The sequence below is a fragment of the Cryphonectria parasitica genome, assembly GCF_011745365.1.
Source record: "Cryphonectria parasitica EP155 unplaced genomic scaffold M406scaffold_4, whole genome shotgun sequence".
In the NCBI taxonomy this organism is placed as follows: domain Eukaryota; kingdom Fungi; phylum Ascomycota; class Sordariomycetes; order Diaporthales; family Cryphonectriaceae; genus Cryphonectria; species Cryphonectria parasitica.
In genome coordinates this window covers 4,168,114-4,192,502 of record NW_024468912.1, presented here as the reverse complement: position 1 = coordinate 4,192,502, position 24,389 = coordinate 4,168,114, and the positions used below count along the sequence as shown (strand labels likewise).

The 24,389-nt window shown below is 53.7% G+C and overlaps 10 protein-coding genes across 10 annotated transcripts; 6 read left to right on the top strand and 4 right to left on the bottom strand.

Annotated features, from left to right (window-relative positions):
• Positions 1-509: 509 nt before the first annotated feature.
• On the top strand, positions 510-1,263 carry M406DRAFT_330179 (uncharacterized protein; the record flags this gene model as incomplete). Its single annotated transcript, XM_040920487.1, has 4 exons — positions 510-521; positions 653-943; positions 998-1,078; positions 1,240-1,263. 4 exons carry the CDS (start codon positions 510-512, stop codon positions 1,261-1,263), a joined length of 408 nt encoding a protein of 135 aa, XP_040777315.1.
• Positions 1,264-3,251: 1,988 nt separating this feature from the next.
• Positions 3,252-3,666, top strand: M406DRAFT_54867 (uncharacterized protein). The gene has a single exon (XM_040924545.1). The coding sequence runs from the start codon at positions 3,264-3,266 to the stop codon at positions 3,486-3,488; it is 225 nt and encodes a 74-aa protein (XP_040777314.1). The 5' UTR covers positions 3,252-3,263; the 3' UTR covers positions 3,489-3,666.
• A 1,032-nt stretch (positions 3,667-4,698) lies between these two features.
• M406DRAFT_346306 (uncharacterized protein) lies at positions 4,699-6,016 on the top strand (the record flags this gene model as incomplete). Its single annotated transcript, XM_040922176.1, has 2 exons — positions 4,699-4,862; positions 5,020-6,016. 2 exons carry the CDS (start codon positions 4,699-4,701, stop codon positions 6,014-6,016), a joined length of 1,161 nt encoding a protein of 386 aa, XP_040777313.1.
• Positions 6,017-6,165: 149 nt separating this feature from the next.
• On the bottom strand, positions 6,166-8,016 carry M406DRAFT_89160 (uncharacterized protein; the record flags this gene model as incomplete). Its single annotated transcript, XM_040926139.1, has 2 exons — positions 6,166-7,384; positions 7,589-8,016. 2 exons carry the CDS (start codon positions 8,014-8,016, stop codon positions 6,331-6,333), a joined length of 1,482 nt encoding a protein of 493 aa, XP_040777312.1. The 3' UTR covers positions 6,166-6,330.
• A 4,897-nt stretch (positions 8,017-12,913) lies between these two features.
• On the top strand, positions 12,914-13,102 carry M406DRAFT_224803 (uncharacterized protein; the record flags this gene model as incomplete). The annotated part of the gene is made up of 1 exon (XM_040915696.1): positions 12,914-13,102. A coding segment is annotated over one exon (189 nt), but the record flags the coding sequence as incomplete, so codon positions are not given.
• Positions 13,103-17,225: 4,123 nt separating this feature from the next.
• Positions 17,226-18,071, bottom strand: M406DRAFT_322345 (uncharacterized protein). Its single transcript, XM_040919629.1, has 2 exons — positions 17,476-18,071; positions 17,226-17,389 (listed from the first exon to the last, which is right to left on the bottom strand). The coding sequence occupies exons 1-2, from the start codon at positions 17,866-17,868 to the stop codon at positions 17,345-17,347; spliced, it is 438 nt and encodes a 145-aa protein (XP_040777310.1). The 5' UTR covers positions 17,869-18,071; the 3' UTR covers positions 17,226-17,344.
• Positions 18,072-20,682: 2,611 nt separating this feature from the next.
• M406DRAFT_356301 (WD40 repeat-like protein) lies at positions 20,683-21,486 on the bottom strand (the record flags this gene model as incomplete). The annotated part of the gene is made up of 2 exons (XM_040923406.1): positions 21,128-21,486; positions 20,683-21,064 (listed from the first exon to the last, which is right to left on the bottom strand). Coding segments are annotated over exons 1-2 (591 nt in total), but the record flags the coding sequence as incomplete, so codon positions are not given.
• Positions 21,487-21,883: 397 nt separating this feature from the next.
• Positions 21,884-22,405, top strand: M406DRAFT_256897 (RNA-binding domain-containing protein; the record flags this gene model as incomplete). Its single annotated transcript, XM_040917133.1, has 2 exons — positions 21,884-22,210; positions 22,265-22,405. The coding sequence occupies 2 exons, from the start codon at positions 21,884-21,886 to the stop codon at positions 22,403-22,405; spliced, it is 468 nt and encodes a 155-aa protein (XP_040777308.1).
• Positions 22,406-22,482: 77 nt separating this feature from the next.
• M406DRAFT_356299 (uncharacterized protein) lies at positions 22,483-23,276 on the bottom strand. The gene is made up of 4 exons (XM_040923405.1): positions 23,095-23,276; positions 23,010-23,025; positions 22,852-22,914; positions 22,483-22,792 (listed from the first exon to the last, which is right to left on the bottom strand). Exons 1-4 carry the CDS (start codon positions 23,155-23,157, stop codon positions 22,653-22,655), a joined length of 282 nt encoding a protein of 93 aa, XP_040777307.1. The 5' UTR covers positions 23,158-23,276; the 3' UTR covers positions 22,483-22,652.
• Positions 23,277-23,474: 198 nt separating this feature from the next.
• On the top strand, positions 23,475-24,246 carry M406DRAFT_322340 (cytochrome c oxidase, subunit VIb). The gene is made up of 3 exons (XM_040919628.1): positions 23,475-23,615; positions 23,859-24,034; positions 24,106-24,246. The coding sequence occupies exons 1-3, from the start codon at positions 23,568-23,570 to the stop codon at positions 24,137-24,139; spliced, it is 258 nt and encodes an 85-aa protein (XP_040777306.1). The 5' UTR covers positions 23,475-23,567; the 3' UTR covers positions 24,140-24,246.
• The last annotated feature ends 143 nt before the right edge of the window (positions 24,247-24,389 follow it).

The following is a 24,389-nucleotide window of genomic DNA, read 5'->3' as shown; positions in this document are numbered from 1 at the left end:
ACTGCGGTCAACCCTTCTCACCGCATTGGTTTCGCTCTCGGCTGGGCTTTGGCTCGCAACTACCACCTACAGGCTACTTATCATTCTCTATAGAGGAAGGAGAGTCACCATTCAAGGGGTCACGCAGTACAGTGATACCACGGTTATTGAGGTATCCAGCAGACACGCTTTCAAGCCCTTTCCTGGTGCCTACTTCTATGTATACTTTCCTGGATCCTATTGGCAGTACAACATCTTGACCAGTTTTCCCATGCTGGCTATGTGGGATGAGCCGTCACAGCATACTCAGCACAAATACACGACAAACTTTTCCTTTGTGACAAGCCACGGGAACGAACTTTCAGACCATATCAGAAAGCTTGACAGACGCAGTTATCTACTTTTAGAGGGGCCTTACGGTGGTAATTCCAATCTACACAACTTCGAGACGGTGTTCCTAGTTGCCAAGGGAACCGGAATTATTGGTTTATTGCCTCTAGCCATCTCTCTAGCCGAACGACGACGACACGATGACGACCTACGTAAGGCATCACAAAATTTCCCGAAAATGGAGAATCAGCTTACGCAAATGGAAGAAGACTGGAGAAATCGAGAAAGAGAACTAGCACAAGATGAACAAGAACTAATCAAAAAGGAGCAAAACTTACTAAAGAACGGTAAGAGGCTTCGTCGACGAGTTGGCAATTTCAAGACGCTTGAGGATGCCCTGGAACTGGAGGCCAAAGCCCTACAGAAGGAACGAAGCAGAATGGACCAGGAGGAGGAGGAGGATATCCGGACAGCAAGATTGCGTTTTCAGCAGCATAAGGACAAGACTATGTCCGGTATGTTCTTTAGTGATGCTACCAGGAAGGTCGATCTCTTCTGGCAGCTAGATCACAATGACCAAGGGCTTTGGGCTTGGAAGTACCTGAAGATCCTCCAGGACTTGGACCCTGAGAATGTATGTAGGCTTCCCTCGTTAGTATGGAACGATGTCTAACTACTAATTGCACAGAGACTTCTTGTCGTCTGGTGCATTTTCCCGTACCCTCGCCCAAAGAACTCAAAGCCACTTTTCCCGCTCTCCGATCACTGGGTATGCCTGTACCCAACAGTTGGACGACCGAGCTTTTCCGATACAGTCACATCAACAATTGAAAGAGAGGCACATTCACCTGGTAGAATGATTGTCGTTGGTGAGTGCCAGGTGTCCCTGATTCAGTGGTGGTAACGGGGCCTCTGCTAATTTGATCATAGGTTGTGGAGATTATCACTTCGTGAAGCAGCTTCGCTCAAGCGTAGTGCACACCACTCGTCCTGACCGATTCGTCCATTTCGCCGAAGCAGAATATCAGCCAATTGGAGAACAGCGTGGCATGAAAAAGGTAGCTGAGCAAGTCGACGGAGCTGGTACTGCTGTCCGATAGAACTAGTGCCAGAATGCAAAATGACAACGGTTCGTATTTGACCCGGAGCAGCACAAGTAGTTTTGGCATGGTATAGCATAGGTATTGTGGTAAATGAGCTCAATAAACTAGACAATCCCACTTTCAACTTTACTGCCAAGGCCAAAACTAGCCACTGAACACAATGTCAGGCGTCAATGTACGCCCAGATGGCCCAGGACATGCTGTAAGCTAGGGTGCACAAATTTGCTAATTCCCAGCTTGTTTCGATTAAAAATAACAGTCTAAATCTAAGATGTTGAAATAAATCCTACTCAAAAACAACACCAATGAGCTAGGTTTAAAATAAGAAAATAAAAAAATAAAAATAAAAGCTGGTTACTTTAAAACTTAAATGTCAAAGCAGCTACAAAACCTCCTAGATAATAAATACCCTAAAAGCCCACTAAAGAAAAAGAAAAGAATCAAGAACAAGAAAAAAATTCTACTATAAGAACAATACTATCAAGCTGCTGTAAAAGGAAATCAGCACACGAATTGTTTGGAGTGTCGGGAGCCTGGCAGGCAGCATGTGACTTCGCGTCAGATTCTTCGACAACGACCTGAAACCAGACGTAAACGACCTCAAGCCTTTGAATCTTTTATTGGCAAAACATCGATATGTCCAACTCGTCCAGCGTCCCAGAGTGTTCGGAGCCGCTTGGTCCTTCGCGTTCACCTCCGAAGACAGAGCCCGAGCCTGGACCCGAGTCGGGATTCGACTTGCGATTTGGCACCTTCTCGCCCAGCAACGCTGCCGCCATTCACATTCTCGATCTATTACAAGCCTGCTCTCCCCCCAACCAAGACGAACAAGGAGCTACCAGCGATGCCGAAGCCAGCGACTCCGATATACTCTAGGTCCTCTCACTGCCCCAACTGCCCAGCAATTCGAGCGACTCCAGCCACCTCAACGCTCCCCGGTTCGGCACATGGCGAATCGGCGCTGGCCCGCCGCCCTTTCTCAGAAAGAAAGAGGTGAACTGTGAAGTCGAATTTCTCCGCTGTCCGCCAGGCAATACCAGATCATCCAACTTCTGCCGTCAATTCATCAGCGCCGTTCACGCTGATCTGTATCTCCACTCTCGGTCTGGAGCCTTAGTCCTCCGCAGCCTCTGCAAAAAGCTTATATTATACTGCGGCAGCTTGGATAAGAGTAGCTCTGGCGACAGTAGCAATCTTGTTATCCATCGAGATGGCGCTAGCGAATTGTGTTTGCTCTTTATGCAGCGGAACTATCTTCGGTTCAGCGAATACGAGTTTGTTCTTGCCTTTCAATATCTCCGAGATTCCGCCGAGTTTCGGGCGCAATGCAACAAAGCTCTCATGCTTAGTCAAGGAACATATCCCTTACAATACTCAGATCTGGTTCCCAACTTGATACATTTCATACTTAGCAATATATGGATATACTGCTGGCTAGTAGAGGGCTTTATCATATCTCTCTTCTGTGGAGTGCGCCTCCATATGAGCGAGCTTGTTGCTGTAAGGCAGCTGAACTTTAAAAAGGAGATGCAACGCTGCGTGCTGAATGAGTTGAACATGATATCTCGGTTTAGCAGAAACTAGGATAGCATACTAGGTCTGATTGACCAGTAATGCAAACATGGTATATTGCTGCTATGTTAGCTTTACAAGAAGTAGGAGACTTCGAGGAATGATGAACAGATATTCTATTTCATGCTTCTTGCTGAGTATGACTTTGAGTTATTCCTCTGATCTAATTTGGACTTCAACAATCGACTAGAATATTTCTATCAGACTCTGGTGGCATTCCGGGAGATATACCAAAGTGGAATCATTCACGGCGCAATTCGACCAAGGTCTTTGATGATTATGCTAGATAGTACGAGATCAACACTTGCACCCTCACAAATTGGCAGTTCTAGCTATCATCTGCCGAATAGGGTGGCAATTTCCAACTTTGCCTACGCTGTAGCAAGACCTCATACGTCACGCAAACCCAAGCGGGCTGTCTGGATTGCACCAGAAGTCTGGGCAAGCACAACGGAAACTCTATATAACAAGAAAGCAGATGTATGGAGCCTGGCCGTCTCTTAGCTGAGGGCGTTTGTGTACCCGCCGGACTATGCTGAAATAGATCAGCCAGGGTATAGGAGACTTCTCAAAACGGTGAATGATATCTACCAGAAGGCAAAGATTACAGAGCCTTTTCGCAATCTGTTACTGCGGATGTTGGCATGGGATCCGGATTATCGACCAGATATTGGAGAAGCTCTAGCTAGCGATGTCTGGGAACCTGTGAAGAGGAGGCAAGCATCAGAGAGAGAGGCTGTAAGGCGGGAGAGGGATGACAGGATAAAAGGGCCCGGTGATGGAGTCAAAAGGGTGCGGGTGCTGTCACCGGAGGGGGAGGATTAAGCCTCGACAGCAATTTTGCTTAGAAGTACCTGGTAGAAGGGTTTCTCCAGATATGTAGTAACCTCAGACTGAAATGCCTACGTGCCACTCCTGCCCATTGACAGTGCGAAAGGCTTGTAAAATATACAGGGAGTGCATGTGTACAGCATTAGTACCGTGTATTATATTGTCCAAATATGGCTAGAGCAGTGGGGGGCGGGTTGATTTCTCCAGGAGGCGGGTTGATTTTACTAAGTCGGGTAAAAGCCTGGGCGACAACAATGCATTCAGTTTGTGCTAGGTCATACCCTTTTGTCATCCACTACAAATATCAGCAATAACCATTTCTTCTTATTCTGAACAGAAAATATTGAAGTGAGGCTCTACAAGATTGACCGCAGGAATTCCTAGAGAGGGATGGGATGAGCCAAACCAATGTCATTTCAATAACTCCAAGAGAGTTGGAGGTTGGTGAAGCTTGCAAGTAAATCTGTCTTGGAATGCCCAGTCAGAAGACAAGAATACCAAATCAAGAGTGCAGAGGGGGCCTTCAACAACAAAGAATTGTACATTATGAAGCTCGAATATCAAATAGATGTATTGCTCCTGTCACTAAGCTCATGAATTAGAAAACCCCAGAGAATTTGTTGTCCGACAAGGCCTGTAGTGAGGTCTAAATAGTAAGGCCCAGCGGGCCTCTGCTGGCCCTTGCATGTACTATAGTAGTGGCTAGATGCGATAAGCTGATAAGCACCATTGTCAAAGCTGAGAGTGCACGTCACTTGTCAGCCTCTAACAAACGTCTTCTCAAACCAAGCCAACTCATCTTCCCCTCCTCTTCCTGTCCGAGGAGGCAAGTAAAGCAGCAGCGCTCAAATACAAGTCAAGGTCACCCCCACACCTTCTCATTATGACCGAGACTGCAGGGCTCAGCCCTGAAGATGCAGCTGCTGCACGAGCGGCCGAGCAGGCCCGCATCCGCAAGGAACGTCGCGAGGCCAAGATCAAGGCGGGCGGCAGCGCAAGACTGAACAAGATCACTGGGCTGGGAGGTGGTATCCAGAGAGGTATGTAGTAATACCTGCCTGCCTTTGGAAGTGGAGGAGTGGGAGCGCGAAACTCCTACCAGATTTTCATTCCCACCTTTCGGTAAAAGGAAGCGAGAGAAGAAGGTTGGAAAAGTAAAGAAGGCACATTGCTGACACAGAATCCGAGCAGATCCAATTCCTAGCAACCCACCATCTCGAGGACCCTCACCAGCACCACCATCAGCATCATCCCCAGCCGTCAACCCTCAGCAGCCAGCCTCCGAACAGCACCATGCCGACCCCGAGGAGATCGACATTTCCCAGCACTACTACAGGCCAGAGACGACGAACCGCATTCCCTCATCTTCTTCAGCTCCAGCAGGCGGCTTCGACCCCGACAACCTCTCAGAGAGCCAACTCCGCCAGATGATGCTGGGGTTCGACCGGCCCACCACCGCCGGCAACAACAACAGCAACGGTGGCGGCAGAGGGGGCAACCAGAACCCTCTATTCGACCCTTCCTCCCTGCTTGCCATGGGCGGCCCCGACAGCCAACCGTCCGACCCAGAGGATGCCATCGCCAAGATGTTCTCGCAAATGTTCGGCGGCGGCGGCGGCCTCGGAAGCACCCCCGGAGCGGGACCGTCCCCCTTTGGCGCCCCGGGCGGAGCCCAAGACCCCAACGACCTCTTCGCCAAGCTCGCCGCGATGAACGGCGGCGGCACCCAACAACAACCGTCGCAACAGGGCGGCCCAGCAGGGACCACGAAATCCGATGCCTACACCGCCACCTGGCGCCTCCTCCACTTTGTCCTCGCCACAGGGCTCGGCCTCTACATAGCCCTGGCGTCTGGCTTCACAGGCACAAAGATCGAGCGAGAGCGCGGCGCCTTCGTGGCCACCACGGCGGGCTATGGCGGCGATGGAGACGCTGCCGCGGCCGCCGCGGCTGACATGCGGCGGTACTTCTTCTGGACGTTCGCGACTGCCGAGGCGGTGCTGCTGACGAGCCGGTTCTTCCTCGACCGCGGGCGGCCTGCGCCCGGTGTGCTGAACATGGTCATGGGATTCTTGCCCGAGGGGAAGTGGAAGGCGTGGCTCGGCACGGGGTTGCGATATTCGCAGATCTTTACTACCGTGCGGTCGGATATCTTGGTGTGTGTCTTTGTGATGGGTATCTGTGCCTGGTTGAGGTCTTAGTTGTCTGTCCATCGCCTTGGATCAGACAGATATTGCAGCAATGATATTCGATGATACTATTTTATTGATGTGACGACGGTCATACTGAATGCTACGAAGCTCCTCTATCACTGTGGAAGGTTGATTGAACCAATCATACGACGACAATGATCATCCTAATCTTAAGATGAATTCTATAGTCTATTGACTACTAAATTACAGATTTAACGATTATGCATGGACCCAACCAACCCATCGCCTCGTTATATGCAACCTCGGGCCGTCTAGTTCTAACTTGTCCACCATTTCGTGAATCTCACATGCCAACGGATCGCTTATGCAGCAAGAACCATCCTCAAAACAGACCCCAACACACCCCTCACTCGTCTCTTGTTCTCCAGTACGCACGTGAAGACTACTGCTGTGCTGGCCGCAAATGTCATCTTCTCCATCCACTGCCTGTCAGCGTCGTACCGCCTCGGCAGCATCGTCGCCACCGCGCGCGGCGCCACGAACAGCCCGAGCTCCTTCCTCCGCCCTGCCGTCTCGAGGAGCACGCTCCACCCGCAGAGGAGACATCCAGCACCGACACAGAGGCCGCTATCAATCCTCTGCCGCGCACCCGGTGATGTGCCCAGGACGTGGGGGCCGACACGCGTGCGGGTCAGGCAGACGCCGTAGTAGAAGAGCGCGATGAAGGCGCCGAGGAAGGCGGACGAGCGCGAGGCAGACGTGAGGGTGCGTACGAAGTCGCGCCGGAGATCCTTGGAGCCGCGGGCGCGGGCGGCGAACATGACCAACTGTAATGGGAGGTACGTCCTCATGCTCCAGGCCCACGCGCGCAGAAACCGGCTGAGCGCGTGCAGCTCGCAAGACGGGCCGACGCCCATGTGCACCATCTCGCAGGGAAAGGGAACACTGACGGCCGGATCTCCCCAGGCTGTGGGCCAGCCAAAGTCCTCGCACATGCCCTGGAGAAGGGGTGCTTGTCCCGTGTCCTCACCGTACCGCATGATCTGGGCACGGACGCGCTGGAGTGCGACGATGAGGCGCTGGTCGACGGACGCGGCCGAGGCGATCCACTTGTTGTAGGCGCGAGGGAGGGCGTGCGGTGCGTAGAACCAGTTCCACATCACGATGCCAGAAGTCAGGGCGAAGATGAGGGGGTCAGTGAGCGTGGAGGTGAGGTAGTCAAGGGTGCGAGTTGTTCTGCTGGCGGACGGAGAGCGAACCACACGACGCTGGGACCAGAGTTCTCCTATGATCACGTCTAGAGCACGGGTGGCGGCGAAGAGGGTGAGATCTAATGTGCGCCCTGCCTGGGGCTTGATGGCTTCGGGAGAGGCTGGACTGCCCTGTCCTGCTGGCTGGTGGCCTTCTTTCGCGGTGCTGCTCATGCTGGCAGGTGGGTCAAAGGGCGTCTGCAGCAGCTGTATGCTGAACCATGCCGCAATCGCTGAGGAAAGCCATCTTGAAAGTCTGATGATCCACCATATTAGAACGGCTGTCCTTCACCGCCCGTGTGAACAGGAGACCAAGTCTTCTGTTGAACGCACCTAGTTCGCGTAGTATTTGAGAGGTTTTCGAAAATACGAGAAAATGCTTTCTGTAGAACAGGCTATCCAGGAAGACACACTGGTCAGCAGGGATCCATTGCGGAAAGCTTGAGCCGTAATGGTAATGTCATGACGCACCTCTAACAAAGTGCTACTGCCAACAAGGGCAGCGCAGAACGTAGGGAACCGGTTCAGCTGCGTCCCAGCCCTTAGTATCTTCCCAAGTGACTCGAGCAGCGGCGCTTGTGATTTCCCTGACGGAGCAGCATCATCCTGGGCTGTTCCCTTGCGCCTCGGTGACAGCTTCAAAAGATGATGCAGAAGCAACGAGAGCACTCTCGGGCCAACGCTGAAGCCATAGCCGAAGAGATATGCGCGTACAAGCGGTCTCAGCGAGGGAGGAATGCCGGCATCCCATCCTCGTGGATGAGTTCTGTGCTTTGTAGACAGGACATTGGACTTCATTGATGGCGGATGTTGATGGCAATGGGCTTGGGAGGATTGGAGCTGAACCGAAGTTTAGAAAGAATGTTGTTGTCAAGTTTGGGGTTGGTTGGGGAATGCGCGAATGACATGTGAAAGCGCTATAATTTGCTGCAGCAGTGTGAGGGCTAAGGGGGGCAAGCGCAGCGGACAGCATGTGCAGGGGGGGGGGGCAATAACAACAACGAAAAAGAACAAGAGGCGCTCCTTGCAGCTTATTCCACGAGTTGTCTCGTCGACGATGTTCGCTGCTGCAGCTGCAGCAACGGCAGAATCAATCCAGGTGTTAGGCTCGAGTATACCCAGGTCGAGGTATTACAACGAGGGGCGTATATATAATATGTGTAGTGATGGAGGGACAAGCCTGGACAGCAGTCATGCAGGACTGGAAACGGCCAACGTCGGTTGAGCTGAGCCACCAGCCAAAACCAGACTGACCACTGTCAACCAAGCAAGAAAGCCTCCAGACAGAATATCCCGCATTCAAGCTGGCCCTTGGCTTCATCTCAGGAAGAACGGCGTCAAGTATGGTGGCCTATTGACGAGAGGATGGATGTGAATGCAATGGGTCAGGCCTCGTTCTCAGTCCTCCGCAAAACAAAAAAAAAACTTTTGCGATTGGCCCTTTGATCGCAAGGAGAGATGCCTATTCCCTGCTAGTAAGTACAGTACGCAGGTAACTATTGGTCAAGAGCTGTAGCAGTGACAGTAAGTTACAGTCAAGTGAGTTTACGCGTGCGTGTCATCCTTTCGGAGTTCGGCTTTGCTGTACGGATGGATGCCACCACCCATTTGCTGGTCTGCTGAGCGTGACGTGTGTGGTTTTGGAAAACGTGAATCTAGACCCTCACGCCCACAATCTTACTACCATAGTACATTGTATACTTGGTTAAGGTTATGAGAGGCGATGGGGGACAGCTTTCCCTTGACGTATCATGCTGATGAGGTAGCACATAGGTGCGAGGAAACAGGACGCCAAGTTACTGTCAACTTGTCACCATTCTCGCAGCCCTTTCATGCCTCTAAATCCGGCCACTGTTTACACGCTGCCAGTAGCACTGTTCTGGAGATGGATGGGCTCGTTTTGCTGATCGACCGGTACTGCATAAGCGCGGCAGTGGAAGCTGGAGGAGGACCAAATGGAGAATCGAAATGCAGATCCAGCGTCATCCTGCAAGCTGCAAGCAAGCAAGCAAGCAAGCAAGCAAGAAAAACTCTCAAAGAATTGCCTCATTGAGAAGGGCCTAAGGACGTTTCAGGAACAGTATGCAGCGTGCTCGCTAATAGGCCAATGCCGAGGGGTGAATTGGTATAACGCAGGGACAACCATCACCATGCGGAGATTCGTCGTGTGGCCCGGAGCTTGCTGATCCACCTGATTTTTTTGGCGTGTGGGGAGGTGACCAAGAGGAGAGGAGAGAGGAGGAGGAGGAGGAGGAGGAGGAGAAGGTCGGATCTGACCTCGGGATGACCAAATTGGTGACCGAGGGCGGGAAAATGAATACAATGCATGGGAAAGCTAGCCTTGCTTCACACCTCCGCATCCTCGTTCCCCTTGTCAAGGGCACTTGCCAGCCACGGTGGATCTGGTCCTACCCCTTCGCACATCGCAAAGAGTCTCCAGGTCGTATTCTACAGTGCCCTTTATGAATACTTGGGGAGGACAAAGAAAACCCGAGCTGGCAGGGGGCAGAGCTCGACCAGAGAGAATACTACTGAACATAGTGCTGTGACACGATAGTAGTGGCAGCAACGAACGACAGTAGCATCTCTGGGCTGGTAGCCAGCCCGTGCTCGCGTGCCTTGGCCTACTGTAATTACAGGGTGGAAAGGCGCTGACATGTGACAGTCTCCTCCCCTCTCGCTCTCTCGCCGTGGGCGGGCGGGCACCAAAGGTTAGTTAGTGCATTATCGTGGCAGATTAGCACATCGTGGGGAAGCAGCTCTGAAAACGCATATCCTGAGGCGCCAAGAGTCCAACCGTATACACATAGTAGATAAATATCACAGTAGCGGTGTACAGCATTTCTGTATTGTACATACATAGTAGACATGGACATAACCCCCAGCTCATAAGCCCGGGCGCGTATACCGGAAGGGGATGTATTGCCAGGAGTACCTGACACAGCCTGTGGATAGCGAAGGGTACTTATTCACGTTAGTATATGCATCAAGGTGCACCTGACACCCCGCTGTGCCATTCCACTAAAGCGGGATGATGCCTTAGCAGGGAACGACCCGCGGTTCGGCGGCCTTGACTCGGGGGCAGGACGTAGGGCCCACCCACCCAAGCTCGGATGGGGACTGGCGCAGCGGTGTTCTCCCGTTAGTTGTCAGGCGGGGCAAGGGGACCCTCACTGCGCTTTGCGCAAATGCAGATGCAGGCGTGCCCTCGTGCAGCAGGCCTGCAATGGTAGTTGGGCTTAGTTCCTTAGTCACTGCAACTCTAAGTCTAAACTTGCACATCAGAAGACAAGAACACCACGCTCGTTTTCCTAGCACCCACCACCACCGCCGTCACCCACTTCCCCAGCTGCGCGCCGTACGTCTTTGCTACGACCATCACACTCGACACGCGCGGCTCCTTGCTTGTGTGAAGAGAGTGTCACCTCTGGAGAGACCAGGCTGGACTGGCATCTTTCCATTCTTTTCCCATCGTTCGAAGAACTTTCTCTGTCCTTACTAGGCGTTTTCGGTAAGGAGCAGCAGACCACACGCCACTACCTCTTTCGTATGGAAGCTGATTGAAATCGCCTGCATGCCAGTTCAAACTACAATCCACACCAGCGCTTACTACTACCACTGGTGCTGTCACCACTGCCGCCGCCACCACACATCCGTCTGCCCCCCTTGTGGTAGAGAGGAGAGAGAGAGAGAGAGAGAGAGAGAGAGAAAGAGAGGGGAAGGTCTCTGGAAGATCTGGACAAGCAACTGCGCAGCCCTGTCCGCGAAGATCTGGGAGCAACACTTTTCTCTGCTAGGGTTGCCAATTCTCACCTGCGACAACAAAGCCGTATTTTGCTTCCCTGCAAACTACCCCTGGACCATTTCCCAGATCGACGTCGACCTCAAAAAGCTAGCAGCAACGGCGCCCCGAACATCCACGAAACCCAGGACTTGATTCGCTACATAAAGATCGGTCGACTCTGAAAGGTGTTGGCGCTTTGCCTAGGCAGGGTTCTAGGTCTTTCCCATCTGCTTTTAAACATGCGATCTTGACCTCTAGCATCGCCTTACCAGGTTGCGAAGGGTGCTCTGACAAGGAAAAGCTTCGAGGCAAGAAGAGTACCAAGCCAGGATTGCCATTTTGTGTGCTGGAGGATCAAGCTTTATAACCCAACGTCTCCCACCACCCGTCTCCCCCAACTCTCCTCTCCTTCTCGTCTTCCTCCAACAACCATCAACCAAAGCCACCCGACACATTTACTTTTTCAGGAACGCACTCATGCTGGCGGCGTATTCGGGCCCGACAATGGGTTCGAGGCGGTCGGGTTCTGGCGGCGGCGACGGCCTGCCCTTTGGCTGTAAGTCACCGGTGATATTTTCACTGAACACATCATCTCCTTGCCATGGATCTTGAAGCTTACCAGTGTCGTCTCATGGAGCAGATGTTGGTCCGGGGCGAGTGTCCAACGAGGAGCAGGAGTTTGTTGGCCCGATATTTGACATGTTCGAAAGACAGCCTCCACCGCCACCGCCACCTCCTGCCCCTGGCCCTCCGGTTCTCTCGTCCACTGAGACGAGTAAGCTCACCAATCTCCTAGATTTGGTACTAGGTGCCGAAACTTATGGTCAGTATAGTTTTGGCGAGGGCTTTTCTAATGACGAGTTCGACATGCCACCCGCCCTCGAGGGCGTGTCTACGTCCTACGGGCTGTCCATGCCTGGGTTCCCAAGCGGCGATTTCGTCCTGAACTCTGCACACGGACACTTGCCACCGGCAGATGCCCTGTCCTCAGCGATGCCTTCAGGAGCAATGCACCCACCACCCCTCGAGGCCGGCCTTGGGCCCTCGCCTCCACTCATGCAGTTTGCTCCGCCTGTCACCGGCCCAGCTCCTCTCTCCTTTGCTCCACCATCTGCATTCACCCCTGTGCACTCTCCAACCATCCCGCGTCACGGGGATCGATCACGATATTCACCTGATGTAGTGGAGGCTGCGACCGTGCTTCACAACCGTTCGCACAGCATGAGGAGTATGCCTGAGACGCAGAACGATCCTGGCTATCAACAACAAGGATCACGGCGCAGGCCGTCCAACCACCACCACCATCAAGGCAGAGGACCACCAGGCCGACATCTACGATACCAGGAAATGGAAGAGTTCCAGAAAGAAGGACGGCGTATGTCGCAGTCCACGCATGCTGTCGAACAGGCTGATACGTGGGTGCCTTGGATCTTTGGAACAAACGCTGTCCGGTCCGAAGCACGCACCACGCAACCTCCCGCACCCGTGACTCTGCAGTACGGCACTGATCAGAGCTTTGCCAACGATAATCGGCCGTTCGAGCCGCTGCTGGAAAAGGATACGTCAACAGCCCTGTCGGAGCAGCAAATGAGCTACATGTCCGTAATCGAGCTAGCCAGGAGTAACGAAACGACGCCTGGTCCAGATGCGGCGCAAAGCAGCAATGAGGGTGCTTCACGATCCAAGGCTCGACCAAAGGCACTCAAGATCAAGATTGAAGCGAATGGCCAGAACGGCAGGAAGGCTCGGACGAGCAAGTCCGGCGGTGACGACGATCTGGACGACGACGAGGAGCCACAGAGTGCAGTCTCAAAGGCCTCAGCCCGGAAGCGCAAGTCAAAAGCTGGATCAACAGATTCGCCCGGCCCAGAGCTGCGCCTACCCTTGTCCTTCAAGCGGAGGAAATCTGTTGCGTCAAAAAGAGAGAACCTGACCGAGGACCAGAAGCGGGAGAACCATATCAACAGCGAAAAGAAGCGCCGCAAGGTCATCTCTACCGGTTTTGAGAACCTCGGCCTCATCGTTCCCCCTCCCAACACGGGTATCACGAGCAAGAGCGCAGTGTTGGAGTCTACCGTCTTGTTCCTGCAGGAACTCATGGACGGCAATGCACATCTCAGAAAAACTTACCTGTGAGAGTTTAGCACATGAGACATCTTTTTGCCCGGTGCGGATCATGGATACCTTAATCAACCCCAAAAGCTGCATAGCAGGCGTATGTATTAAAGGAGTGTGGAAAAAGTCGACCAAACTTTCAAAAGGTTTTTCATGGGTCATCAAGGGGACTCTCTTGGACAGCGGTTATGATTTCACTTAATTTCCCCCTCGGCGGCGAAGGCGTTTTCGGGCGGCTGGTGGCTGGGGGATGTGTTGAAGTGAGAGCGTATGGGAGTTTTCTTCCCCCCTTTTTTTTTCTCTTTTTCGGCTGGCCTGGGCCTCAGAATTCGATATCCCCGTCTAGCGACTTCGACTCGTTGACTTTCTCTCTCGTTCCTCCCTATCTCTCTATCTCATGTATTCATATTGGTGGTCTTGGAATGGGAAAATGGCACCTCTTGGGAATGGGTCAAGAGGCTGTCCGGGCACCTACACCTTCTTCATCTAGTGGGGTGATCACCACTAGACTTAACGACTTTGGACGATCCTTGAACGAACTTGGGCTATTAATTGAGGAGGCAAAGTTCGGATGACTATGTCACATACTCTTCCGGGCATGTTCATTCTCTAGCCATAATGACCCAACAATATTAATTCACCAAAGACTTCTGCTGATCACTCATTTTGCTCATTCATCTGCGTGTGCTGTGATGACAATGTGCGTAATATAAGTAAATGGGCTGGGACTCACAGTGGCACCCCATTTGAAAAGAGCTATGGCTCGGGGCCATGTAGAGATATGAGGAAATATATACATGAGGGCCACTGCAGCCCATAAGATTTTTTTTTTCCCCGTTCCGTTCAGTTCAGTTCGATCACTATTACATTTTGTCACCACATACTAGTTTCCTATCTAGGATAGGGCTGTCCACGAAACCACCGAACCTAACCCATCACAAAGTAGACTGACTTCTCTTCCGTTTCTTTCTCGTTCCCCCTCCACATCCACATAGATTTTGAGATGGGAGGAATGAGAGGAAAGGAGAATGAAACATTTCCAGTGCTGACAAGCAAGGGAATGAGAGGAAGATCATAGAGACTTGGCTTCAGCATAAGAGAAACGGAGAAGGAGGTAAGAATTAATTTGAAGCAGGTGGCTTTTGTGTGTGAAAAGTTTGCATGCATATAGAGGCCCATCACCTTGGCATCACCACATTTTGTAAATTTCATTTTTCTTTTTGGATGCGGGTAGAAGATCAGGAGTTGTGTGTGTGTGAGTGTGTTACAAGCCTGGTGGAGGAGGCATCTGTTTCCTGGTGTTAGCCGTTATGATCGATCAAATTGACGGAGGGTGGGAAAGGAGTCCGGGGTGGTGGCATTTGCATACATTATTGTAACCCGTCGTGCCGGGAGGCGAGCCTGAGGGTGGAGGAGGTGCAGGAGCGCTAGGAGGCGGTGGTGGAGGAGGCTGCTCGGCCGGAGGCGGAGGGGGGCTGGCAGATGCGCCTGGAGCACCAGGAGCCGCGCCAGGGGCGCCGCCCTGTTGTTGCTGGGCGGCCTGCATCGCTGCGTAGTACTGCTGGTAGTACTGGACATAGGCTGCATAGCCGCCATACGCGGCATACGGATCCTCGCCGCCAGCCTGCTGCTGGCCGCCACCGTAGAGCTGAGCATACTGGGCTGCGTAGTCTCCGTAGGCAGCAGCGGTGTTGGCGTTGTTGGCAGAGGGAGAAGAGACAGCCGGGGTGTTGTTGGCTTGGCCCGGGTTGGGTGAGTTATAGTTGTTGTTGTAGCCATGACTGCCTTGGCGGTCGCCACGCCGGTCGCCGTATCTGTCTCCGCCGCCAAATCGGTCGCCTCCTCCTCCTCCTCCTCCTCCTCCTCCTCCGCCGCCGCCGCCGCCGTAGCGATCACCACCATTGTAGCGGTCTCCACCGCCGTAGCCGTGACCACCTCCACCATAGCTGTTGCGAGGAGGACGGGACTTGAAATCCTCGTATTGCTCCTTGACGTTGACCAAGAGATCTTCACACAGCTCCTTTGCCGTTTGAACCATCTTCGGGTCCGGGCCACTGCGCGAGGAAAATGAAACAAGGATTAGATGGATCTTAGGAAGCCGTCTCATTAGGGGTTTGCTTGTACTTACGCAACGTGCAGATACATGTCCTCCTCGGCCTCGCGGCCAGTCGCGTTCTCGATGTATCCAGAGCCACGGCCCTTGATCTGCACGCGACAGCCCGTCTCCTGCTGAATGTGCTTGACGTACGAGCCGCCGTGGCCCACAACCTGTGCACGGAGGTTAAAGCCAGGGATGGGCTCCAGGCTGATGGGGATCTTCTCCTCAGGCCATTTGCGCTAGATTTCATTTATGTCAGCAAAAAATGAGGGGCACAACATGGTATGGTTCCTTTGGCAGAGGCACGTACTCGGCCATATTCATCACGCTCGACTGGCTCCTGCTCTCGGCGGCGGAATCGTCGCTCGTCGACCAGTTGGGGTAGTTCTTGTTGCATCAATTCCTCAATCTTCTTGACCGCCAGCTCGAGGCCTTCCTTGGACGTGCTGGTGACATGAAGATATAGCGGCGGGTTCTGACAAGTCTGGGTCAGCAGCCTGTTCGAGAATCCTAGGAGGGGGGTTAAGAGGGGTGCGTTTTCTCTTACGGCTGCGGTGGCCATGCTCTTGTCCGGATAGTAGCTTCCACGGGTGGTGACATCTTGGTTAAGAACAAATCGTCAACTTTCATTCTTCAAACACGACGGCATTATTTCTGTATTTTATCTTCTTTTCTTTTTGGTGTGTTGGGAAGGTAGGCAGGTAGATTGGGTGGTAGCATACCAGCTCCGGTGTCATCTTTGATCTAAAATTCAAGCAGGGGAGGTCAGCAGCGGCCAGAGAGACGATTTGTACGCGAGCTATCCAGCTTCCAGTGTAAGCAAGACTGTTTCTCGCATACAGTTTTGTAATGGAAGGGGGGACAAGTGTGTGTTTTTTCTGCATCTGACAGATGGTATTGTTGATCAGCAGAAATGATGACCAGGCAAAATATTTACCATTTTCTGAGTAGAGCCCTTGGTCAGGGTATATCGGTTGCGCAGGTCGTTGACTTCGATGTCCTTGATGTAGTCGCCGTCTGCGATGTACATTTCGCCGTTGATGGTGCCACCCGGCGGGCCATCAGACTTGGTCGACTCGGATCGGATGGGGGGCACATCGACATGCTGGATGCCCTTGCGCGCCTGGAGTTGGGCGTTGATCTTGGCCGCAGCGGCAGCTGTGTTCAAAATCGATGTGGGTCAGTTATTGCAATACAGTCTTCCAAAAACCCTGCCGTCCACCCTTTCTCCTGTCTCGCTGTCCCTCTCTTCTTCTCGGATGGCGCAGCTCTCTCTTCGTGTCTTCTTCTCCACGTCATCCTCGCCCTTCTCCTTCTTACCTGCAGCAGCGGCGGGATCAACGGGTGCATTGTTGGCAGGAGATGCACCCATCTCGCGATCCTTGGACAATGGGCTCCTGTCCCGAACCGAGTCGTCTTTGCGGGCCGAAGGAGATCGAGAACGGCGGTCGAACCTCGAGGCCTTTCGAGGCTCAGGCTCCTTCTGGTCGAAGCGCGACCGCTTGACAGTGCGGCGCTCGGAGTCATCCATGCTCTCGAGGACCTGTGGGATTTTCTTTTGCTTGGATGGAGCAGCCGAGGTTTTGCGCACGAGCTGTGGGAGAGACTGAGAGCTCTTTGTGTGGAGAAGGTTTGGAGGGTTGGGATTGGACTTGTTCGAACGCGAGGCTGGAATTTCTGGCGTTCAAGTGAGATTCGGCTAAATGTGGGGCACTTGTGCAGGGGAGATGGTTTAGGTCCTCTTACCCCTGCACACTTCAACCTCAAGCCTTAAGCCTCAACACCCAAACTCGAGTACTCTGACAAATTTCTACACGCATTGCTGTGAAGGAAGAGAATGGAAAGTCCACTCTGACCTCTGGCTACAGATGAATACTAGCATATGATTTTCGTTATCTTTCCACAAAGGTCACATCAGACACATAACAAAGGCCTTTCCCTCTCACTTATGCCTACTGGAAAAAAAGGTCTCTTGAGAGACGACTGCTTCTTTAGTTGAGTTTGTAAACTGCAAGAATATCAAATGTGTCTTGGTTGTCTATTTTCTGTCTCATCATACAAGTAAGCACCAAAAATGCTCTGCTGTTGTATGCCTTCCGACTTGGATTGCTACTGTTGTGTTCCATCCATTATGGCGTGGCCTTGCTCATGCTAATCAACCTCTTCACACCAACCTGTGACTTCAAGTTAGCATATGTTTCCTTTAAGGGCTTTCTGGTTCTTGCCTTCCAGAAAATGGGACATCCTGGAAAAGACTTACCATCCAGTTACCACACTCTTCTGTCTTGTTCTTCTGAACATCCACCTGGATCTGCTGTGCCAGATCATAATTCTTGCCCGCAATAGCCTCAGCCAGCTGGTTGAGCTGATCAATGGTGGCAGGCTTAACTAGCTCCTCATTGTTCAGGTGATCAAAGAGCAGATTCAGACGCTTCTGCGTGTCCTTGACCTGTGGCGCAAAGTTTTGCGGCGCCTTCGATGCAACGCGCTGCATGTCCTGGCTCAGGACATCAACCATGCGCTGGGCATTGGCTGGGATATGTGACCTGTCTCCGGCCGGGTGCCTAGGCTTGGGTGGAGGTGCGGCTGCACGGGGAGGCGGTGGGGTTGGTTGCGCAGCTGGAGGTGGACCACCCATGGGGGGTCCAGCCATTGGGGGCCCAGCCATCGGAGGCCCGGCCGTAGGTGGATGTGCCAGAGGAGCTTGGCTTGCCGGAGTCGAGGACGCAGAGTAGGGCGCGTACGGTCCCTGTCCCAGTGCCGCCTGAGTAGGAGGAGCGTATGGGTTGGGCGGAGGTGGTCTACTGGCAGCCGGAGGAGGTGGTAATGAGGCACCTGGCACTGGGGTCTGAGTGGCCTGCTGAGCCGCTGGAGCAGGAGCGTATCGGTTCGACGGAGGGGCACCAGGTGGTGGCGTGTTGTAAGGCGACGCGGTCCGCGAGACACCAGGTGGAGGTACTGCCCCTGCGACAGGCGGCGGAGGGGCATATGGGTTGGAAGTCGTAGATGCTGGTCGCATTGGCATATTCGCCGTCTGGCCCGTCAGAGGCGACGTGACGCGAGGGAGGTCGGACGCCTTTGGCGGAGGTGGAGGGGGCGTGGCAGTCCCGCGTGGTGGAGCTCCAAAGGGGCTATGAGGGGGCGGCCCAACACCTGGGGTCTGCTGGTTCGGGAATGGAGACGCGACGACAGCGCGGGGAGTCGACTTTCGGGTCTGTCCCTTGACCACAGTAGGTGTATCATTCCAATCACCCACGTCCTTCGCTCTCAGGAGGGGTGGGTTAGAAGTTGGGGTTGGCCCTCGGGGCGGACCACCAATCGGCGGAGGTACCATCGCCGGCTGACCGTACGGCGCGTAGCCTGTTGGCTGAGGGTGCGCGTAGCCAGTCGATGGCTGGTAAGGAGTCGTCGCAGATGGCGCGTATGGATTGGCAGGCGGGGCATAAGGATTTGAGGCTGGCGTTGAGGTTGGAGGTACAAAGGAGTTGGTAGCGGGTGCGGCTCCCGGTGGAGCGTAAGGGTTACCGGCTGGTGTCGGGATCGGGGCTGGAGACCCAAATGTGTTGATAGGCGCAGGAGATTGGGCCGCCTGGTATCCAACCGGCTGCTGTCGCGCTGGCTGCTGGCGAGTACCTGGTCGAGCGGCGGCAGACGATGTTGTACGTGCAGCAACCTGTCCCGGAGCCTTCTGCGTAGCGAGCCTGACACGGTTCCTCGCGACCTCCGCTGCAGGATAGTTCGCCGGAAGCAGATCCAGATATTTCTGGGCTACAGACAGCAGGCCATGAGCCGCAACGATGTCTGCGTATTCGGTGTACTTGTCATACAGCGCGGCCAACTTCCAGTCAGACGTCAAGCTGGTCTCCTTGTCGTTGAATTTGGTCACATGCCTGAAGACAGTGACCTTCTCGATGAACTGCTGCAACGACCTGGCATGTACCGAGAAGGTCGAGTCTTCGCTCGGCTCCTTCATGCCGGCCTGCTCAGTCTCCTCGAGCTCCTCGACCCAGATGCCCACGGCCTTTTCCAGCTTCGAGCCCACCAGGTAGCAGAACGATGCATCCTTGCGGGACCCTTGTTCCAAAATTCGGTCGCCAAGGGCCTCGCAGAGATCAGGGAACTCGTCCGGCTTTGCGAAGGTGCAAAGTGATGCCATCGTCTCCTTCCAGTCCGCTAGATCCGCATTGTAGACGACATCCCAGAGGTTCTCGGTAATGACGGAGCTCAGCAGACGAAGGTAACTGGGGCTGCCCTTCTTGCTGGAGAGGTAGGCCGCCTGGACCTTGTCGACCAGCTCCTTACCGCCGCAGTTAGCAATGATGAAAGCATCTGCCATACGGTCCTCTTTCAAACAGATTTCTGCCGCCTTGGCAAAGTCTCCAAGCATCAGAGCCTTGGTGATGCGATCTTCCAGAGCTGTGTTGCCTTCGCTGAGCAGGTGGAATGGATCCTCGGTCTTCGCTCCCTTGTTGGCTGCCAAGCCCGACAAGAAATCATCGCCATCATTCCCGTCGAACATGCTAACCATCCTGCGATGTTTGCTCTTCTCGACGCCGTTCTCCTTTGGTGCTAGCGTTTCAGCCTCCTCCGTTGTCTCCTTCGCCTCATCATCCGCAGTCGCTTCTTCCTCTTCCTTTGTGAACCCGAGATAGTCAATCACCTGCTGGCGGGGGTCTGCGGCAACCAGCGTCTCCATGACCAGCCAATCGGCCTTCTCCTCGTCGGTCTTGGCCTGCTCCAGGTGCGATGTACAGATCTCTTTGAGATCTCCACTTTGCAGTGAGGCCTCAAACTTCTCGGCCTGAGCCGTGACATCAGAGTCGACGGAAAACTGCGAGATCACAACCTTGGAAGTTCCGGGGTGGCCAGTGGCAATCGTATTCTTCTTAAAAATGATAACCTTTCCGCCAAACCCAAAAGACGCACCAATTGGTCGCTTCAGCCATGCGGGAGCCTTGGGTAGGGAGAAAGAGGCGCCCTGTGGTTGGGTCTGTGCACTCGTGAAGAAGTCCTCGCCATCTAGGCTGTTTTGTGTGGCTGTCTGCGCAGTGGAGGGGTTGGTGTTCTGTAGAGTCTGGATGGCAATCTTTCCGTCGAAGGATGCTGTTGCTGACAGACTCGGATTGTGTGGGTTGAATCTGGTCAGGAAAGTCCAGTTCGTGACCTCTGGGAACTCGCCATAACGCTCTCCGGTCTGGGGGTTCCAAAGCAAGGTTCGGTTATCCTTGCCACAGGAGAGGAGCAGATCGGCATCTTGCTCACACCACGAGAGGGACAGGACGCCCTGCTCGTGTCCTTGCAGTGTTCGCTCCGGCGCATTCGAGTTCCTTAGATCCCACAGGAGTATAACGGGCGTGTTGTCATCAGGAGTTGCCGTCAACAGCTTGGTCGAGTTGTGCGGGTCCCATGCTATTGCGCTGACCCGCTTCCGGTTATTGTTGAGCGTCAACGACGCCTTCTTGGTCTTCAGGTCCCAGACAGTCACAAATCCCCCTGAGCCGCCAGTGGCCAGGATATGTGAGACCTTCCTGTTCCATGCTACACACTCAATATCGTCAGATCGAGCCGCGGCGTTGCCCAGGCGCAGTGGGTTCTCAATATCGTTGATGTCGTGAATCCACAGCTCTCCCTTATCGCCTGCGGTCGCGAGGATCTGGGGCTTCAGCGGGTTGAACTGAAGAGACTTGATGGCGCCGCTGTGTTTTGTCGTCTGGGCAATCTGCGCGTCGGACGACCCAGAGACAAGCTTCTCGGCGTCCCACAGCTGCAGTGAGCCATTCTCGAGGGCGCCGGCAATGATGCCTCGGGTGTGTGTATCGTCTGGTGGACCCCACGCAAGGTCATGGAATCTGCAGGAAGGGGACATTCAGCACAGCAATGGGGGAGAGCTAGATCCCTAGAGCAAGACGTACTTTGAGTCAACGGCGATACTGGCGATGGGCTGAAGCTCGAGTCCCTGCTCCTGGCTGTCCAGGTTCAGGTCCCACAATTCAAGCTTGACCTCGTCCGAGAAGCTATCATCGACGGCCCCAGCGCGGGTTCCGGTGACCAGCAGAGGCTTGGCTGACCCAGAGGACCAGGCAAAAGCCGCGGTCCTCGGAATCTCTCTCAATCGCACCATGTTGTCGCAATCGTGGTCAACAGTCGCTGGTGGGAGGGGAAATGGAATGGAGGGGCTTTGAAGTGGGCGCGCAAAGGAGTAGTTATTGCTGCTGTGAGCTTTAAATCAGTCACTCAAATCTAACTCGCTGGGCAGGCATCGAATGAATGAATAGTAGCAGCCTCATGCACAAGTAGCTCTGATGGTATTGGAGAGAATGACTGCTGCAGGGTTGCAAATGTATAAGAAAGATGTAGAGGACAGAATAAGTGTTGACATGGAAGGTGGTACAATGTAAGCCCGGCTCAGGCTGAAGGGCCAGATTGCCCTCGCAGCCAGGAATCACAGCTGCTGCAGGGGTCGGCTTGGGAGACGGCCGGGTCTGATTGGACGCAGCCGTATCCTTAGGGGCCCAAGCTTAGAACTGCCCCTCCAACAGCCCCCAAGCGTGCCGGCAGGCTCGTCTTGGCATCGCGACCTTGTGGTGCAGGCTACCAAATTGACCAAGCATTGCGACCTTCCTCACCACACCATATTCTCCTCTTATCTTCCCACCAACTCTGCAAAGATGACAGACACAGCGAGGTGGAAAGCTACGGTGTTCGTCGGTGGACTCGCGCCGGTTGTCACGATCGCTACAATACACGACGCCTTCCTCCCGTTCGGAGACATCGCAGACGTCTCGCTTCCCAAGAACGAAAATCCAAATTCCAAAGACACGGAGCCACATCGCGGTTTCGCGTACGTTGAGTTTGAGGATGCAGAGGACGCAAAGGAGGCAATAGACAATATGGACCAGGCTGAGTTCTTCGGCCGGGTCATTAAAGTTACACCGGCAAAGGCACCGAAAAGTGCAGACGAGGGACTGGGAAGTAAAACTGCGATATGGGCACAGGTATGTCTATTACGTGTGACCATCCTCCCTGGACACTATTTGACCATTAAACAGGAGAGCTGGTTGGCCAAAAATGCAGTTGACGAGGAGGACAGCCTCGCCGCAGAGAAGGCGCAAGCACCAGAAGATTCGAGGGCTGAAGACCCGATGCAAGGTCTCGAGGGTTTGGATGTGGCGGGGCCCCGACAAGCATAGTCGTATTTCAATAGACGGCAAGACGGACGGCAAAAGTGATACCCCAAAATGCGATGTGCATCTAACGGCGTTCCGGTGGAAGGGTAGATGAAATCTGGGTTTAGTGGTAATGATATGAAAAGTTCTTGAATTCCAAGCCAAAAGGCCTGACACTTTTGGTGGTGCTCGCCCTCTCTAGATCAAATGTACAGTCACACCAGCCTTCCTCCCATCGATGTGTTCCTGCCTATGCCTCCGCTCCTCCAAATCAGTGATGCTCCTCGGAAGAACCGTGGGCAACGCTGTCCGCAGCTCGGTTCTGACGCTTGAGGCGAATGGTCTTGTCGGTGAAGAAGTGGCGCATGCTCGAGTAGCCGGCAGCGAAGACGGCAAAGCCAACGACGACACCTATGACAATTGTCAGCTCTCGTGCCTGATGGAACGTGACTGTGCAGTTGTTCACGAACCGAGGGGGATCAACTCAGCCGGGATCTGACGGAATCGTCGGAGGCGTTGAGAGATGGTGTGAGCTATGGTCGTGTATCGGGTACTGTCAGCTCGTCTCGAGTAGAGCTTGGTCTTGTACCAATACTCAGCAGTATGCATTGCTATCATCGAAACATACCGGCTTGCTCCTCGTTCTGTGGTATGCCATGGTCTGATTAGAGAGGTGACGCCATTAACAGGCACAACCAGAGGGAGGGACTTACGGGCACTGGGCGCATCATGGCCCTGGTGGGCTGGAACATCCGCATGGCCCGCGTGGCATACATTTCGACAATGGGATTTGTTTTTGATTTGAGTGGAGATGGGTCGTTGTGAAGCAGGTGCTTGCGCAGTTCAATGCGTCAGGTCAATGCTGGTCGCTGGTAGGGCAGGTGCTTCTTGGTTCGATCCGCGCCAGAGGAAGCTTAAGTCGCAGGTTGCCCGTCTCCAAAAAGAGCTGCCCCACCCAGGTCCCAGCCCAACCAGTCAGATTGCCCAATTTCCAACACAAAACCGGCCGGAGAGGGAAGAGCTGCTCACCTCTAGCCGACGAGTTACTTTGGCCTTGGATTTCCGGCCGTCCCATAATTCATCATCGACCATCTCCCAGCTCCGTTTACCAACTTACGACAACAGTCAACTGCCATTGAGCTGCACAACCCCTCTCCACTCAGCCTCCCGCCCACTCACGATCAAAATGTCTGACGACGAGCGCGTTACCAAGCCCTTCAAGTTCGTCACCGGTATGTCGAGGCTCACTCCTCTGTCCCTCCCCAAGCCGATCGTATGATTTTCTCGCGCAATGCTAACGTTGACTTACAGCTGGTAAGATCCAACCCCTTGTCTCCATGGGCCCCGACATTGCGTGACACAACGTTGCCGACAACGGGTGCTGCTTTTGCTGCTATCATCAGATTGCGATGCCCCTCACAACAGAATACCTTTGAAGGGATAGGCTCCAGCTGACTCGAGCTCTTTCTATCTGCTAGGTGTCGATGCCCGGTTCCCGAACATGAACCAGACCAAGCACTGCTGGCAAAACTACGTCGATTACCACAAATGCATCCTCGCCAAGGGCGAGGACTTTGCTCCTTGCCGCCAGTTCTGGCTGGCCTACCGATCACTGTGCCCTAGCGGGTGGTACCAGCGTTGGGATGAGCAGAGAGGTAAGGTTCACCCATTCTATACGAAGTATTGCACACTGGCAATCGCTGACTGAATGAATCTTTCTATACAGAGGCTGGAAACTTCCCAGTGCGCTTGGAATAATTTGGAAAGGAGGAGAATGGCAAGACAAACATAGACAGTTGGGACCACGTGGTACGGCGCCATAGGACAGCCAGTGTAGGATGCGAATGCATGCGTTGTGATGGTTGATATCGTCAGCTGTCTGTATCTTCTCTGTGACATGGTATGGTCTAGGCTCTGGACGCTCGCTTCTTTACAACCTGCACCAGGATAACCCACAACGGGATCGTCGGCTTCCATGTCTTCACGGGTACAGTGATCGAGTCCTGAG

Bases quoted from the DNA above. Each gene is read 5' to 3' on its own strand.
- M406DRAFT_356299 (XM_040923405.1), bottom strand. From the start codon at position 23,157: ATGTATGCCACGCGGGCCATGCGGATGTTCCAGCCCACCAGGGCCATG. The intron at 22,793-22,851 runs GTTCGTGAACAA...CAATTGTCATAG, and splicing joins GGCTGAGTTGATCCCCCTCG to GTGTCGTCGTTGGCTTTGCC.
- M406DRAFT_322345 (XM_040919629.1), bottom strand. From the start codon at position 17,868: ATGGCTGGACCCCCCATGGGTGGTCCACCTCCAGCTGCGCAACCAACC. The intron at 17,390-17,475 runs GTAAGTCTTTTC...TTGAAGTCACAG, and splicing joins AAGAGTGTGGTAACTGGATG to GTTGGTGTGAAGAGGTTGAT.
- M406DRAFT_322340 (XM_040919628.1), top strand. From the start codon at position 23,568: ATGTCTGACGACGAGCGCGTTACCAAGCCCTTCAAGTTCGTCACCGGT. The intron at 23,616-23,858 runs ATGTCGAGGCTC...TTCTATCTGCTA, and splicing joins CCTTCAAGTTCGTCACCGGT to GGTGTCGATGCCCGGTTCCC. The intron at 24,035-24,105 runs AGGTAAGGTTCA...ATCTTTCTATAC, and splicing joins CAGCGTTGGGATGAGCAGAG to AGAGGCTGGAAACTTCCCAG.
- M406DRAFT_54867 (XM_040924545.1), top strand. From the start codon at position 3,264: ATGCTAGATAGTACGAGATCAACACTTGCACCCTCACAAATTGGCAGT.